This window comes from Dipodomys spectabilis, unplaced genomic scaffold (assembly GCF_019054845.1).
Source record: "Dipodomys spectabilis isolate Male_0828 unplaced genomic scaffold, ASM1905484v1 ptg000026l, whole genome shotgun sequence".
NCBI classification, from domain to species: domain Eukaryota; kingdom Metazoa; phylum Chordata; class Mammalia; order Rodentia; family Heteromyidae; genus Dipodomys; species Dipodomys spectabilis.
In genome coordinates, this window is record NW_024870703.1 from 11,768,113 (window position 1) to 11,784,433 (window position 16,321).

At 45.4% G+C, this 16,321-nt stretch overlaps 1 protein-coding gene across 1 annotated transcript in view; it reads right to left on the reverse strand.

The window, feature by feature from the left end:
• Nucleotides 1-2,263: 2,263 nt before the first annotated feature.
• Nucleotides 2,264-16,321, reverse strand: part of Galm (galactose mutarotase) — a 52,594-nt gene continuing 38,536 nt past the window's right edge. The window contains exons 5-7 of the mRNA XM_042675529.1: nucleotides 7,951-8,092; nucleotides 3,982-4,156; nucleotides 2,264-2,423 (exon numbers count right to left, since the gene is read on the reverse strand). Coding sequence (XP_042531463.1) covers nucleotides 2,346-2,423; nucleotides 3,982-4,156; nucleotides 7,951-8,092 — 395 coding nt within the window. The 3' untranslated portion in view covers nucleotides 2,264-2,345. The remainder of the gene's footprint in view (nucleotides 2,424-3,981; nucleotides 4,157-7,950; nucleotides 8,093-16,321) is intronic.

A 16,321-nucleotide genomic window follows, 5' to 3' on the forward strand; every position in this document is an offset into this window, starting at 1 on the left:
TTTTCTTTTTGGGGGGGTCCGGTTGTGGGGCCTGAACTCTGGGCCTGGGTGCTGTCCCTCAGCTCTTCAGCTCAAGGCTAGCGCTCTACCACTTGAGCCACAGCACCACCTCCGGCTTCTTTTTGCTTATGTGGTGCTGAGGAATCAAACCCAGGGCCTCATGCATGTAAGGCAAACGCTCTACCACTGAGCCACCTTCCCAGCCCAGGTTGACTACTTTCACACAGAAAAACAACATCTAAATTTTTATTTTCATCAGATATAGGTTTGGTAGAGAGCCTCCCCCCATTTATTTATTTACTTATTTATCAGTCATGGGGATTAAACTCAGGGCCTGGGTGCTGTCTCTGAGCTTTTTCTTTTTTTTTTTTTTTTTAATTTAATTTTATTTTATTTGTGAACATACTGTACAGAGGGGTTACAATTACATGGGCAGGATAATGCATACATTTCTTACCAAGCATTGCAGCCTCCTCCTTTGTTTACCCTTCACCTCCCTTCCCAGCCTCCCCCCTCCCCCCTGTCTCTGAGCTTTTTCCATTCAAGGCTAGTACCACTTTGAACTACAGCACCACTTCTAGTTTTCTGGAGATAAGATTCTCAAGGATTTTCTTGCCCAGGCTGACGTCAATACTTGATCCTCAGATCTCAGCCTCCTGAGTAGCTAAGATTATTATAGGTGTGAGCCCCAGTGTCCGGCCCCTAGTCACTAATAGACAAAGGGGGCTGGGAATGTGGCTTAGTGGTAGAGTGCTTGCCTAGCATGCATGAAACCCTGGGTTCGATTCCTCAGTACCACATAATCTGTAAAAGCCTGAAGTGATGCTGTATGAGTGCTAGCCTTGAGCAAAAGGAGCTCAGGGACATTGTCCAGGCTCTGAGTTCAAACCCCAGGACTGTGGCTAAATAAGTAAATATCAACTGGGTGTCTGGGGCTCACTCCTTGTTATCTTAGCTACTCTGGAGGCTGAGATCTTAACATCTTGGTTTGCAGCCAATGCCAGGAAGAAAAATGTGAGTCTCTCATCTTCAGTTAATCACCAAAAACCAGAAGTGGAGGTATGGCTCAAGTAGTATAGTGCCAGCCTTTAGTGAAAAGGGTAAGGGAGAGGGCCCTAATCCTGAGTTCATACACCAGTACTGCTACAACAAAACAAAACGAAACCACACAGAATCCAGAACATACAGCACATACTTGGCCCATTTCTCAAAGTTTGTGTCTTGACACATAAAAACCTAAAGATGAGTCAAGGAGCTGGAGATGCAGATTTTAGTTTTATTACAACCTGTTATAGTAGATAATAGTATAAAGTACATTCATCTAAAAAATCATCATCTCAGACCCATGATTGATTTGATTATCCAGGAAAAGAGGCTCTGGCCTTCCCTACTTAACATGACATCTGCCCCCTTGTGCCTTCAGGGAAACAGGTGAGGCACTCAGCCCATCTTCCCACGCCGTGTCTGTGCTGGCGTTCTGTTCACCCCAAAGGCCGGGAAGCTAGATTCTGGATATTTGGATCTTATGCTTTAAATCACACCACCTCTTCAGCTAAAAAGACAGTTCAGCGGATCCTTATGCAGCTTAGAAAGGTGAATCTTAGAAGGCTGGATCTAACAGCAGGGGCCAGCCCCTTTTTTTGTCCTTCAGTGACACTAGAAATTACTCTGGTAGACTAAGAAGAAGTTTACTTGAGTTTATATGACCTGAACTCAAGTCCTGGCTTCTGGTGGGTGGCTTGAAGAAGAGGGGAAGGGACAGAAAAACAGAAGCTGGACACTGATGGCTCACACCTGGAATCCTAGCTTCTCAAACCATGATCTGAGGATCATGGTTTGAAGCCAGCCAAGGCAGACAAATCCCAGATTATTATCTCCAATTAACCAGCAAAAAAGCTGGAAGTGGAGGTGTGGCTCAAGTGGTACAGCACCAGCCTTAAGAGAAAAAACAACAGTTTAGGGCCTTGAGTTTAGCCCTAATACCAGTACACACACACACACACACACACACACAAAAGAAAAGAGTAACAGCAAAGAAGGAAGGATAAGTAGAAAAGAACAGGGCAATGTGGAAAGAAGGCACAATACTACCAAGAGTCCCAGGCACCACTTTGGGGCTAGGGTCAGGCCTTAGATGAGACGTCACTTGACTTCTACACTGCACAGAGAATAGTCATTAAACATGACCTGGTCATTAAATGTGACCTGGGGCTGGTTATTGAAAAAGAAAACTAATATTCAGACTGATGATCATGTCAATCTACCATTTGTATGATTTAACACACAGGATCACTTGCAAAACCTCCAGATCTTCTGAAGACAGGCTGCCAAGAAGTCACTCTTCCTTAAGCCACGGAGAACTTGAACCAGGTGGTATGGTTGTATTCTTCCCCAGGCCTCAGTAGCACAGGGGGGAAGTGAGGCTGTAAAGGGGGAAAAGAGCACAGTTAAACCCTAGCCCTGCTTGCAGGGTAGTCTCCTCTGTGGACCAGTGCTAGTGTGGGCCCAGTGTATTACTGGTGTGCAGTGAGATGAAAAACAAACTATAATGAAAATCTATCCTACCATGCACACTTTGTCCAAGTGAGACCCTCCAGGAGGAAACAATGTGTTGATTTATATTCTGGTACATGGTGTGCAAGCTTCTTGTTTTTTTTGGGGGGGGGGGGCGGGGTCTGGTTGTGGGGCCTGAACTCCGGGCCTGGGCGCTGTCCCTCAGCTCTTCAGCTCAAGGCTAGCGCTCTACCACTTGAGCCACAGCACCACTTCCAGCTTTTTAATTTTTGCTTATGTGGTGCTGAGGAATCGAACCCAGGGCCTCAGGCATACAAGGCAAGCGCTCTACCACTGAGCCACCTTCCCAGCCCCTAAGCTTCTTATTTTGTTTTTTTTCCTAGTACTAAGGTTTGGGCTCGGCCATACACACTCAGCCCTGTTTCCCCCTCAAGGTGGATGGTCTCTCTCCAGCCACAGCTCTACTTCTGTCTTTTTGCTAGTCAATTGGAAATGTCTCACCAGCTTTTCTGCCCTAACTGGCTTTGAACCATGACCCTTAGATCTCAGCCTCCTGAACAGCTAGGACTACAAGTGTGCACCACCAGTGCCCTATCAGGCCCTAAGCATCTAATGGTGGGCTGACACTTTGGGGAGCATTGGCTTTAAGTAACAGCTAGAAAAGAAAGCTGTTAGGGAGAAAACAAACACAAATAATGAGGGATCTTAGAAGTACTGTTGCTGACAAGGAGGAATTGACTCAGAAGGTGGCAAAGGTACAAAACAACGTTTTTTTTTTTTGTTAGTGGTGGGGCTTGAACTCTGGGTCTGGGCACTGTCCCTCAGCTCTTCAGCGCTCTACCACTTGAGCCACAGCACCACTTCTGGTTTTTTTTTCTGCTTATGTGGTGCTGAGGAATCAAACCCAGGGCCTCAGGCATGCAAGGCAATCGCTCTACCACAGAGCCACCTTCCCAGCCCCCAAACAAGCTTTTTAAAAACTTGTGAAGCCAGGCGCCCGTGGCTCATGCCTGAAATCCTAGCTACTCAGGAGGCTGAGATCTGAGGATCAAGGTTCAGAGCCAGCCCTGGCAGGAAAGTCTGTGAGACACTTATCTCCAATAAACCACTCACAAAACCAGAAGTGGTGCTGTGGCTCAAGTGGTAGAGCCCTACCTAGACTTGAGCTGAAGAGCTGAGGGACAGCACCCAGGCCCAGAGTTCAAGCTCCATTTCCGACAAAAAGAAAAAGAAAAAGAAAAGAAAAAAGCTCAGGTACAGTGCTCAGGCCCTGAGTTCCAACCCCAGGACTGGCAAAAAAACAAAAACAAAAACAAAAACTTGTGAATGCCATATTAGTACTTGGTTTCTTTTTTTTTTTAAAGCAGGATTTACTGAGAACAATTCATGGATTTCTGAATCCCATAGCCTGGCTTGCATGACTTTGAATGTAACAGCACTCTGATGGGCCAGCCTTTGTGGCTTTACCTGATTGACTGCATCAGGCCAGCTCTGGGTCTCGAGGCAGAAACCAGAGTGCTTGGGATAGACAGCTCCATTCTTGCCCTTCAGTGTGCCATCCAGGAAGTTGCCTGTGTAAAACTGGACGCCAGGCTGGGTGGTATAGACTTCAAGGACTCGGCCGCTTCCAGGGTGCTGCACCCTAGAGAGAAAGACAAGCCACATGTAAGGCCTCGATTGAAATGCGAGATAAAGGTAGGAAGACCAGGATGATAGTGATTCTTCGTGTGTGTGTGTGTGTGTGTGTGTGTGTGTGTGTGTGTGTGTGTGTGTGTGTGTGTGTGTGTACGTACTAAGGCCTAAACTCAAGGTCTCTTACTCTTGGCTTGGCCTTTTCTATTTAAGGCTGGCACTATACTGCTTGAGTCATACCTCTACTTCTGGCTTTTTTGCTGAGTAACTGCAAATAAGAGATGGAGTTTTCTTCCTGGGCAGTCTTATAACTGTGATCCTCCTGTCTCCACCTCCTAAGTAGCTCGGAGTACAGGGCACCAATATCATGGATGAGGCATAAGTGGATGGTTTTGAGGATCAGTAACAACTTCTCACTCTGATCTTGGCTTCTTTGAGGAATTACAAAACAGAGTGACTCCAGTCCATGCAAGTGTGGAGAAGTTAGGTAAGGAGGGAGCAGCCAGGTTGGAGACAGGCAGTTTTAGGGTTTTGGATGGATCAAGATTATTATTATTATTGTTGTTGTTTTGGTCAGTCGTGGTAGGGCTTGAACTGTAGGCCTGGGCGCTGTCCCTCAGCTCTTCAGCTCAAGATGAGCGCTCTACCACTTGAGCCACAGCACCACTTCCAGTTTTCTGGTGGTTAACTGGACATAAGAGTCTCATGGAAGCCAGGCGCTGGTGGCTCACGCCTGTAATCCTAGCTACTCAGGAGGCTGAGATCTGAGGATCGTGGTTCAAAGCCAGCCCGGGCAGGAGAGACCGTGAGACTCCTATCTCCAATAAACCTCCAGAAAACCGGAAGTGGCGCTGTAGCTCAAGTGGTAGAGCGCTCGCCTTGAGCTGAAGAGCTGAGGGACAGCACCCAGGCCCAGAGTTCAAGCCCCACGACTGACAAAAAAAAAAAAAAAGAGTCTCATGGATTTTCCTGCCCGGGCTAGCTTTGAACAGCGACCCTCAGATCTCAGCCTCCTGGGTAGCTAGGATTATAGGCATGAGCCACTGGCGCTGGGCCAAGATTGGTTTATTGAGGGGCTGGAACCAGAGCATGCTAGGTTAAGTACTATATATATCTCTAAGAAACATTACCAGCCATGGGGCTGGAATTCTTTTTCAGAGTCGTTCTCTGCTTGGCCTGGAGAGGCAATCAATCCTGTCTTACGAGACAGAGATGTTTTTCTCTGTTTTCCTCCTAGGGACTTGAGCAAGCTATTTTGTAGGTATTCCCCTTAACAGTCCTACTGTGGATTTCTACTTAATTACTGTGTGCGTGTACATGCGTGCGTGCGTGCGTGCGTGCATGTGTGTGCATCAGTCCTGGGGCGTGAACTCTGGGTCTGGTTCTCTCAAGATTTTTGCTCAAGGCTAGTTTTCTGTTACTTGAGTCACACCTCTACTTCCAGCTTTTGGTGGTTAGTTGGAGATAAGTATCTCCGTGGACGTGTCTGTATAAGCTGGCTCCAAATGGCAATCCTCAGATCTTAGCTGAGTAGCTAGGATTATAGGAGTAAGCCAATAGCACCTGACTATTGTTTATCTTTATTTTTGTTGTTTTCATTACTGGGTTTTCTTTCTTTCTTTCTTTCTTGTCAGTCGTGGGGCTTGAACTCGGCTTGGGCGCTGTCCCTGCGCTCTTCAGCTCAAGACCAGCGCTCTACTGCTTGAGCCACAGCACCACTTCTGGTTTTCGAGTGGTTTAGTGGAGATAAGTGTCTCATGGACTTTCCTGCCAAGGCTAGCTTTGAACCTCAATCCTCAGATCTCAGCCTCCTGAGTAGCTAGGATTACAAGCGTGAGCCACCGGCGCCCGGCTTCATTACTGGGTTTTCAACTCAGAGTCTAGAGTTTGTTTGTCAGGTGATCTACCACTGAAACACGTCTCCAGCCCTGTTTTGCACTGATGATGATGATTGTTCTGATGATGCATGCGCTAAGCAGGCTCTCTATCTGAGAGCTCTTAAGCCACTCTACCAGGCTCATTTTGCATTAATAATTTTCAAGATTGAGTCTTGCTTCATGCTTGGGTGGCCTGAATTATAATCCTCCTATGTGTGGCATCATGTCCAGTCATTGATTGAGATGGAGTCTTGCTAATTTTTATACCCAGGCTGACTGCAATCCATGATCTCCTTAATCTCTGACTCCCAAGTAGGTAGGTTACAGGTTTGAATCACTGTGCTTGGTTTGCACTAATTATTTTTGAGTTTCTTTTCCAATCTCCACCTATTTTAGGCTTGTCATTGCTGGGATCACAAGCACATACTAACATTACATACAGTTTTCCTGATGAAGTCTTGTGGATTTTTCTTCCTTAGCTAGCCTGGAACCACAATCATCCCACTTATATAGTTTAATGTGACATGCATGTGCTCCTGTGCCCAGCTATGGATTGAGAAGAGGTCTCAAAAGATGGGCTGGGAATGTGGCTTAGTGGTAGAGTGCTTGTCTAGCATGCATGAAACCCTGGGTTCAATTCCTCAGTACCACATAAACAGAAAAAGCCTGAAGTGGCCCTGTGATTTGAGTGGTAGAATGCTATCTTTGAGCAAAAGAAACTCAGGGACAGTGTCTAGGCCATAAGTTCAAGCCCCTGGACTGGCAAAACACACAAATGAACACACAGTAAGTTGTCAACCAAGGGGTTAAGGAAAGAAGGTCAAAGCTTGAGGAGAAGGCAGGTGGGGAGGGGAAGCTGAGAGACACACGTGGATTCTTGAGCTGGAGAAACACGAGGGGCCTTTGGTGCTGAGGCTCTGAGCAAGGTTTGTGAAATTCTCTGTCACTATTAAGGGTGTGAATCATGCCAGGTGCAGGTGGTTCATGTCTGTAATCCTAGCTACTCAGGAGGCTGAGATCTGAGGATTGAGATTCAAAGCCAGCCTAGGCAGGAAAGTCCTTGAGACTTTTATCTCTAATAAACCACTCAGAAAACTGGAAGTGGCGCTGTGGCTCAAGTGGTAGAGCACTGGCCTTGAGCTGAAGAGCTGAGGGACAGCGCCCAGGCCTAGAGTTCAAGCCCCACAACTGACAATAAAATAAAATTAAAAAAAATAAATTGTGAATCATTTTCTCTGCTTTCCTAAAAATCCATTGATTCTACAATTATGTACTGATAACTTTGTTTGTTTTTTGGTCAGTCGTGGAGCCTGAACTCTGGGCCTGGGTGCTGTCCCTCAACTCTTCAGCTCAAGGCCTAGCGCTCTACTACTTGAGCCACAGTACCACTTCCGGCTTTTTCTGCTTATGTGGTGCTGAGGAATCGAACCCAGGCCTCATGCATGCAAGGCAAGCGCTCTGCCACTGAGCCACCTTCCCAGCCGTACTGATAACTTTACAAAGAGGAAGTAGGAACTGGAAATTTAGTGGAGAGAGAGTGCATGCAAATCTAGTGTGTGAGGGCCACAAAAGAATGGAGCCCGCGGCTTCACAGGGAAATGGGCAGAGTATAAATCACACATTTGAAGTACAAAGGGCTCTGGAAATTCAATCAAGGCAAAGGGGAGCAGTTGGGGAAATTAGGCCTTCTGACAAAACGTGCCTTAAAGGACAGGAAGAGATGGAGACAAAGAGGATCCTGAGTAGGGGCCCAAGGATAATGGCAGATCGTACAGAGTTCCCCTGTGGTATGGGACCTTTGAAAAGCCATGGGATAAGGTTTTGGTTTCTATCATCTAGAACATGCTAGTGTTATGGGTCAGGGGAAGAAGCTGTTAACTAAGAGTGGTGTCTCTTCTAAAGAGGCGACAAATGAGAAGTTCCCAACCTTGCACAGAAATGCTTCTCCTTAGATCCCTTGAGACAAAAATTGTGGTCAAAACCATTGATGCCGAATTTCTGCAGGTGTTTTCCAAGCTCCACTGGTTTTCTCAGGTCGAATGCAGTTCCTTGCACTGGAGCTACATTTCCTAGTGGGAAGAGTTTGCAGTAAGTAAATAAGTAAATGAATAGGTGGAACATGTACCTTATCATTAAAATAAATAAGTAAAAGCAGAACTAAGGTTGTTATTTGAAGCCTTTGGTTTTGCTTTTGCATGTTCCCAAATGCTATGAGGAAACACAAATCTTTGGACAAAAGTGGACAAGGCAGGTCAGAGATGTAGCCTTGCTGCTGTGGGAGGCCTGGGGTCCTGGAGTTCATGTAGGGCTCTAGGGCTGCTGGGGGGCAAAACACTTCATGGTCTCAGACATGCTAGACAAGCGATCAACCACTTAGCTATAGTCTAACTCTGCCTTGTCTTATTTTATCTTATATTTTGTGCCAGTCCTGAGGCTTGAACTTAGGGTCTGGGCACTGTTCCTAAGTTTCTTTTGTTCAAGGCTAGAGCTCTACCACTTGAGTTGGTGTTTAATTGGAGATAAATGTCTCATGGACTTTATTGCCTGGGCTAGCTTTCAACCATGATCCTGAGATCTTAGCCTTGTGAATAGCTAGGATTATAGGGGTGAGCCACTGGCACCAGGCTATTTTATTGATTTTATTTTTTTTTATTGTGAAAATACCGTACAGAGGGGTTACAATTACGCGGGCAAGGTAATGAGTACATTTCTTATCAAGCATTGTTGCCTCCTCCTTTGTTTCCCCTTCCCATCCCTTCCCATCTCCACCCTCCGCCTCCCCTCATTTTTTAATTTTTATTTTATTTTTGTCAGTCATGGGGCCTGAACTCTGAGCCTGGGTGCTGTCCCTAAGCTCTTCAGCTCAAGGCTAGTGCTCAACCACTTGAGCCATAGATCAAAAGCTCCAGCTTTTTCTGCTTATGTGGTGCTGAGGAATCAAACCCAGAGCCTGATGCATGCAAGGTAAGCACTCTATCACTGAGCCACCTTCCCAGCCCCCTGTTGTTTTTATTTAAATCCCTCCATTGTAGCAGGGCATTGTGGTTTCCACTTATAATCTAACTACTAGAGAGGCTGAGATATGAAGATTGAGGTTCAAAGCTAACTGAGCCAGACAAATCCCTAAGATTTTATCTCCAGTTAATCAGGAAAATGATGGAAGTGCACATATGGCTCAAGTGGTAGAGCACTAGCCTTGAGTACAAGAACATGAGGCCCTGAGATCAAGCCCCAGTATTCACACACACACACACACACACACACACACACACACACACACACACACACACACACACACACACACACACACACACACACACACACACACACACACACACAGAGAAGAGGATGTAGCTCAGTGGTAGAACTCTTGCCTAACATGCATGAGGCCTTGTGTTTGATCCCCCAAACCTCAAAAAGGACAAAAAGTGGGGCTAGGAAGGTGGCTCAGTGGTAGAGTGCTTGCCTTGCATGCCTGAGGCCATGGGTTTGATTCCTCAGCACCACATAAGCAAAAAGAAAAAAACCAGAAGTGGCGCTGTGGCTCAAGTGGTAGAGTGCTAGCCTTGAGCTGAAGAGCTGAGGGACAGCGCCCAGGCCCAGAGTTCAGGCCCCACGACCGGACCCCCAAAAAAAAAGGACAAAAAGAAAAAGACTACTTCTATTGGGTTTTGCTTTGAGATTCAATCTGAGGGACTGTCTAATATAACATTCAGATGGAATTAATAAGCTCACATACATGCTGTTTTCTTAGAACATATCATAGTTTATAATATGCTTTCTGTATTTATAACTTCCAGTTGTTGACTTAAAAAAATCTTTTGCTGGGGCTGGGAAGGTGGCTCAGTGGTAGAGCGCTTGCTTTGCATGCATGAGGCCCTGGGTTCGATTCCCCAGCACCACATAAGCAAAAAAAAAAAAAAAAAAATCTTTGCTGTGAGGACTTTTACCTACATGTGTGCTGCCAATAACGTAGAAAGGTTGTACTTTTAGTGGTTACGTATTCTATGAGTCACATCAGCGTGATACATGTACTCATTTTTGTTAAAATCTGTTCTCAGCTCCTTACTTCCCTTTGTACCTTCCTCTAAATGAAAGTATTCCTGTAAAGTACTTTGCTTTCCAGTAGATGGTGCTAGAGATACAAAAGAAAGAAGTTAACTTGACATCCTCATCTAAGTTGAGTCAGTCCTCTAGACCCCCCAATAAATTCAGGGAGAATTGCTAGTTCTTGCTAGTTCAACATTTTGCACTCTCTCTCTCTCTCTTTCTCTCTCTCTCTATGTATATATACAAACACATATATTATATGCATATATATCTATATATACATCTAGCTACACACACACACACAAATAACAAACTCATCTGCGCAGATTAACCAAAAGTTAGAAGAACTGCATGCTCATTTTCCAAGTTCATTTTCATTTTGTGACAGGATGATGTGACTGCCCAAGAGCAGTGTCAGCTTGCTTATTAACACTTCCATTAAGGCATGACTATAAATAGAAGATTATGAGGAACAAAGAAAGCCACAGGATTTCATGAAGGAAGGACTCAGGGTACATTGCCCATCTGTTTCACTCATGTTGAGTCCAGATGTCCAAAATATATACATTTCACAAAACAGGTTAGAGACTGGTAGGACTCCAAAACTGGCAACATGTCCTGACTTTTGGAGCCAGGAACCTAGTGGCTCATACCTATAATCCTAGCTACTCAGAAGGCTGAGATCTGAGGATGGTGATTCAAAGGTAGCCTGAGCAGGAAAGTCCATGAGACTCATCTCCAATTAGCCACCAAGAAGTCAAAAAGTAGAGCTGTGACTCAATTGGTAGAATGCTAGCCTTGAGGACAGAAGCTCAGGGACAGCATCCAGGCTCTGAGTTCAAGTGCTAGGACCAGCACCAATAAATACATACATAAATAAATAAACAAGAAACTCGGAGCCAGGTGCTGGTGGCTTATGCCTATAATCCTAACTGCTCAAGAGGCTAAGAGGCTGAGATCTGAGGATCACAGTTCAAAGCCAGCCTAGTCAGCAAAGTGTGTGATACTCTTTTTTTTTTTTTTTTCTTTTTGGGGCTTGAATTCAGGTCCTGGTGCTGTCCCTGAGCCACAGTACCACTTCTGGTTTTCTGGTGATTAATTGGAGATGAGTCTCTCAACTTTCCTGCCTGAGCTAGCTTCAAACCATGATCCTCAAATCTCTGCCTCCTGAATAGTTAGGATTACAGGTATGAGCCACCAGCCCTCAGCTTCTGTGAGACTCAGTTTCTAATACATCACCAAAAGAACCTGGAAGTAGAGTTGTGGTTCAAGTGGTAAAGTGCTAGCCTTGAGTAAAAAAGCAAGAGACAGTGCCTAGGCCTAGCGTTCAAGAAGCCTCAGTACTAGTGCACACATGAGCATGCGAGTGCACGCGCATGTGCACATGCACACACATAAATAAAGGGAAAAGAAATGGTGTAATTCTAAAATGAGATTTTTGCTAAATGAGAAAAGAGATGAGCTTCCAATCTAGCTCTTTTAGCTCTATTCTCTCATGTGCTTGATGATCAGGTGTATTGGAAAGTGTGAACTTGTTCCTTAGCTTCACCATGTGTTCAGGCTCTCATGATTAGACTGTCCTTACTGGGTCCCCTGCCCCACCACACTCTAGCACAGTGCAAATAATCATTTAAGAATTTTCTCTTACCTCCTTTGTGAGAACTAACCCATCATACTTAGAACAGTTCCTAAATCCTTTATCATACTGTGCATAATTATAGAACTATCTCAAGCTCTGTCTATAAGGAATATACTATCTCAATACAGGCATTGTGTTCTATTAATATTTGTGCCCTCTGGGCATGAAGTAGAGGTATAAAACACAGGCAACTATGAATATGGCAGCAGCATCTAGAAAGGTTCATTGGACCTATTTCATCCAGACCTCTGACTTGGCTGGTAATAGAGAGGTTAAGCTCCAGGCAGAGAAAGGGACTTACCAGAGGTGAGGATTGCTGAAGTCTCCATGAGTGCAGAGACACTTTCCATGAACAGAGTGTCTGACTTGCTGCCCAGCCCCTTCCACCCCCCAAGTCCCCAAGGGCTCGTGATTTTTCTAAGAACTTGGAAAGTGAATGTGCAGTTCTTCTAACTTCGGTTAATCTGCACAGATGAGTTTGTGCTTTGTGCTAAGAATAGAAGAGAGATGTCAAAATAGCTCTGTGAGTGAGCAGAGCTGAGCAAACGTGAGGTGGAAATGGAAAGGGGGCCTTCAAAGAGGATGCCACAGCATCAGACTCTAGCTTGGAGGCTACTAGAGAGCTGGGTGTGCTGGCTGAGTTGCTGTTTTCTAAAGAAGACTTTAAATTTTATATTTTATTTTGGATGGTTTTGAAGCTTGAACTCCAGGCTTGGGCATGGATGAGTCTCACAGACTTTCCTGCCTGGGCTAGCTTCGAACCATGATCTGATCTCAGCCTCCTGAGTAGCTGGGATTACAGATGTGAGGCACCAGTGCCTGGCTTGAAGAGGATTGATCTTCCTACAGCTGGGTATGTCTGTGTTGAGGTCTCCACAGCAAAGCCTGAGCCCAAAGATGTGGGGGGATATGGAGGCAGAGGAATGGTTTAAGGCAGTTAATTCTGCTTCCTCATTCTAGGGAAAACCTGGCTGCAGGCAAGCATCAAGGACCAACATGTTTTTTTTTGTTTTTTGGAGTTTTTTTGGCATGGTTGTAGAAGGAGACTGGAAGCTGCTCCTGGGGGTTGGGTTTAGTCAGGCTTGTGTTTTGGCTAGGAGAACGTAAGAGAGGGGAGAAAGAACAAGAACGTTGAGCATATGCAAAGGGTTGATTCTAATGACTTTTTTTTTTTTTTTTTTTGCTGATCCTGGGGCTTGAACTCTGGGCCTGGATGTTGTCCCTGAGTTAGTTCCTTTTGGTCAAGGTTCACACTCTAACACAGCTGCACTTCCCACTTTTTCTGTGATTCCTGCCTGGGCTGGTTTCCAACTTTGAGCCTCAGATCTCAGCCTCTTGAGTAGCTAGAATTACAGGCATAAGCCACTGATGCCCAGCTCTAATGACCAACTTGATCTACAGCTGGGAGTGGAGGGGGGGGAAGTGAGGTCATACTAGGATAAGGGAGAATGAGAAGGCGGGAGGGTCAAAGACCTACAGGTTCTTGGTGAGGAGTAACTGGAGCTGAAAGACAGACATCTTCTTTTTTTTTTTTTCTGGTCTGAGCCTGAGCGCTGTCCCTCAGCTCTTCAGCTCAAGGCTAACGCTCGACCACTTGAGCCACAGTGCCACCTGCAGCTTTTTTTTAATGTGGTGCTGAGGAATGAAACCTCATGCATGCAAGGCAAGCACTCTACCACTGAGCCACTTTCCCAGCCCAAGACAGACATCTTTTTTTTTGGTCTGTCTTGGGGCTTGAACTCTGGGCCTGGGCGCTGTCTCTGCGCTCTTCAGCTCAAGGCAAGCGCTTGAGCCACAGTGCCATTTCTGGTTTTCTAGTGGCTTATTGGAGATAAGAGTCTCATGGACTTTCCTGCCCGGGCTGGCTTTGAACCTCGATCCTCAGATCTCAGCCTCCTGAGTAGCTAGGATTACAGGTGTGAGCCACCGGCGCCTGGCTAAGACAGACATCTTAAGTAGTGATCATGGAAACTTCAATGAGAGGCAATGACAAAATTAAATGTATGTCTCTGGGACTAAAAGAGTGAGCAGCTGAGAAGGATTTGGGGAAAGATCAGTTGAAGACAACCTCTCAAGAGGCTGACAGGATAGGGTATCACCAATATGAGCAATGGAATGATCAAGGAGTTGTGTAGAGCAGTGAGCCCAGAATAATGGGGACAGGAAGGGTGTACTGATTACCTCACAAAGAGGATTCATGTGAATATCACTCTGGAGAATATTTACGTGAAGATAAATGGGGTAATTGAAAACAGGACTTTGAAACATACTAGATCTCTGTTACAAGGGGTTAAATCTTTCTGTTTTGATTTTTGTTTTTGTCCATTGTGGGGCTTGAACAGGGCCTGGGCATTGTCCCTGAGCTCTTTTTGCTAGCACTCTACCATTTTGAGTTTTCCAGTTTTCTGGTGGTTAATTGGAGATAGGAGTCTCATGGGGACTTTCCTGCTCAGGCTGGCTTTCAATCCTGATCCTTAAATCTCAGCCTCTCAAGTAGCTAGAATTAGAGGCATAAGCCACCAGTGCCCAGCTTCTGTTCTGATTCTTGGCAGAGATCTAATTGCCTGCACTCTGAAAGTGGAGGAAAAACTCACTGCCTTCAAAAAAATGTAACTGCCTTGATTTCTTTTTATCTCACCTAAGCGATTCTTGCCCACATTCTATGATGAGGAATCTGGCCTTTTCCCCAGGCCTGCTTGTAGCAGACTGCACAGCAGCCTACATCCTCTCCCACACATGTTCTTTACAATGTGATGCTAGCACTCCTTCACATTGAGGTGGAGCCTTTTTTAGTTCCCTCAACCAATAGATTGTGGCACAAGTGATTCTGTGTCATTTCTGAGGCAAGGTTGTAAAATACAAAGTGGTTTCAGCATGGGCCACCATGTTGTCTGGAAGCTCAAGTTACATGGAGAAGCCATGTGTGGTGTGTTCTAGCTGACAGCCCTGCCTAAGGCTGCCAAACAAGGGCCAACATCAACTGGTAAACATGGGAGGGAAGCAGCCATCTCATGGCTCTAGCTCCTGCTCTGCTCTTTAGTGGAGGCCTGAGCATTGAGTAAATTCCTATGACTAGAAACACTGAGAACAAATGAGGGGTGCTAGAAAGAGTTCTTAGTAGCCTGTGATAGGATGCTTTTACCTTTCAGCGCTGATGTGGTAGGTCCTGCAGGAGGCTAATCCCAGTCCTGTCCCCATCTTTCTATATCATCACAGTGCCCTTTGAACGATTCTATACTGTGAATACTAATCCTCACAATTTCTTTGGGATGGGGAAAAGGCAACACGTTTCTGAACATTTTCTATGTTTGGAGTTAAATCTAACACTGGGTGGAAGTTACAGAATTAGAAAATAAAAACTTACTGGAGACTGCTGCAAATGCAACGAGAGCAGCTTTCAGACACTCAAGGGTCAGGAAAGGTGTGACGGCAGTCTGACCTTGAAGGCTGAGTCAGATCTGGCAAACAGCACAGGAGGAGAAGGGACACAAGAAAGGACTCCCTTCTATAGTGTAAGGGCAAATCACCAAATAACAACAAGATGAAATGCATGAAGAACAGGGACAGAGAGGTGTTCATTGGCATCAAAAACCAAACAAGAGAAATGGTTCTGTGATTCATAGTGGTAGAACACTAAGCCTTGAATGCAAAGCTCAGGGATGGTGTCTGTGCCCTGAGTTTAAGCCTTAGGAGCAGCACACAACAAAAGCAAAACTGAAAATAAATCCAAACAAGGAACAGGCTTGGAAGAGTACATCTGTGATACTAGTACACAGGAGGCTGAGGGAGGAGGATCACAAATTCAAGGCCAACTTGGGCTGTAGAATGATTTGAGGCCATTCCGAGTTACACAGTGAGATTCTGTCTCAAAAGCAAATACACACATGCTTACACAAAACAACAAACATGGGCTGAGAAGGTGGCTCAGAGTGCTTGCCTTGCATGCTTTAGGCCCTGGGTTCCATTCCTCAGCACCACATAAGCAGAAAAAGCCAGAAGTGGTGCTGTGGCTCAAGTGGTAGAGCGCTAGCCTTGAGCTGAAGAGCTGAGGGGCTGTGCCCAGGCCCAGAGGTCTGGCCCCATGACCGGGGGAAACAAACAAACATAAGGGGTTTGAGTGTATGTTTGTGTCAGAGCAGTGTTTAGCATGTATAAGGACTTCTCTGGGTTCAATCTCCATTAAACAACAACAACAACAAAACAAAATAAACCAAATAAGCAAAAGAACAATGCTCAGGTTTAGATTAAAATCATAACCTAGTGCATAAAACAAGGTTTTGCAGTTCCATTTCCTCATTTGTAAAAATGGGATAATGACAGTCCCTACATCATGAAGCTACTATAAGGATTAAATCAGTAAGTGCAGGCAAAGTGCCTAGCACAGTAATAATGATGGGTGATGGTGGGGTGGCAATGATGGTGATGGTGATAGTTAACACCTACGTGGTGCTTAGCGTGGTGCTTCCCACCCACAGTCTTATTCCATAGTTTGTGTTTGTCACAATCATGTATATTTCTTTCTTTTTCTCTTTTACGAACTTGGGGCCTGGGCACATTCCCTGAGCTCTTTTGCTCTATCATTTTGAATCACAGCTCCACTTCAGTTTTC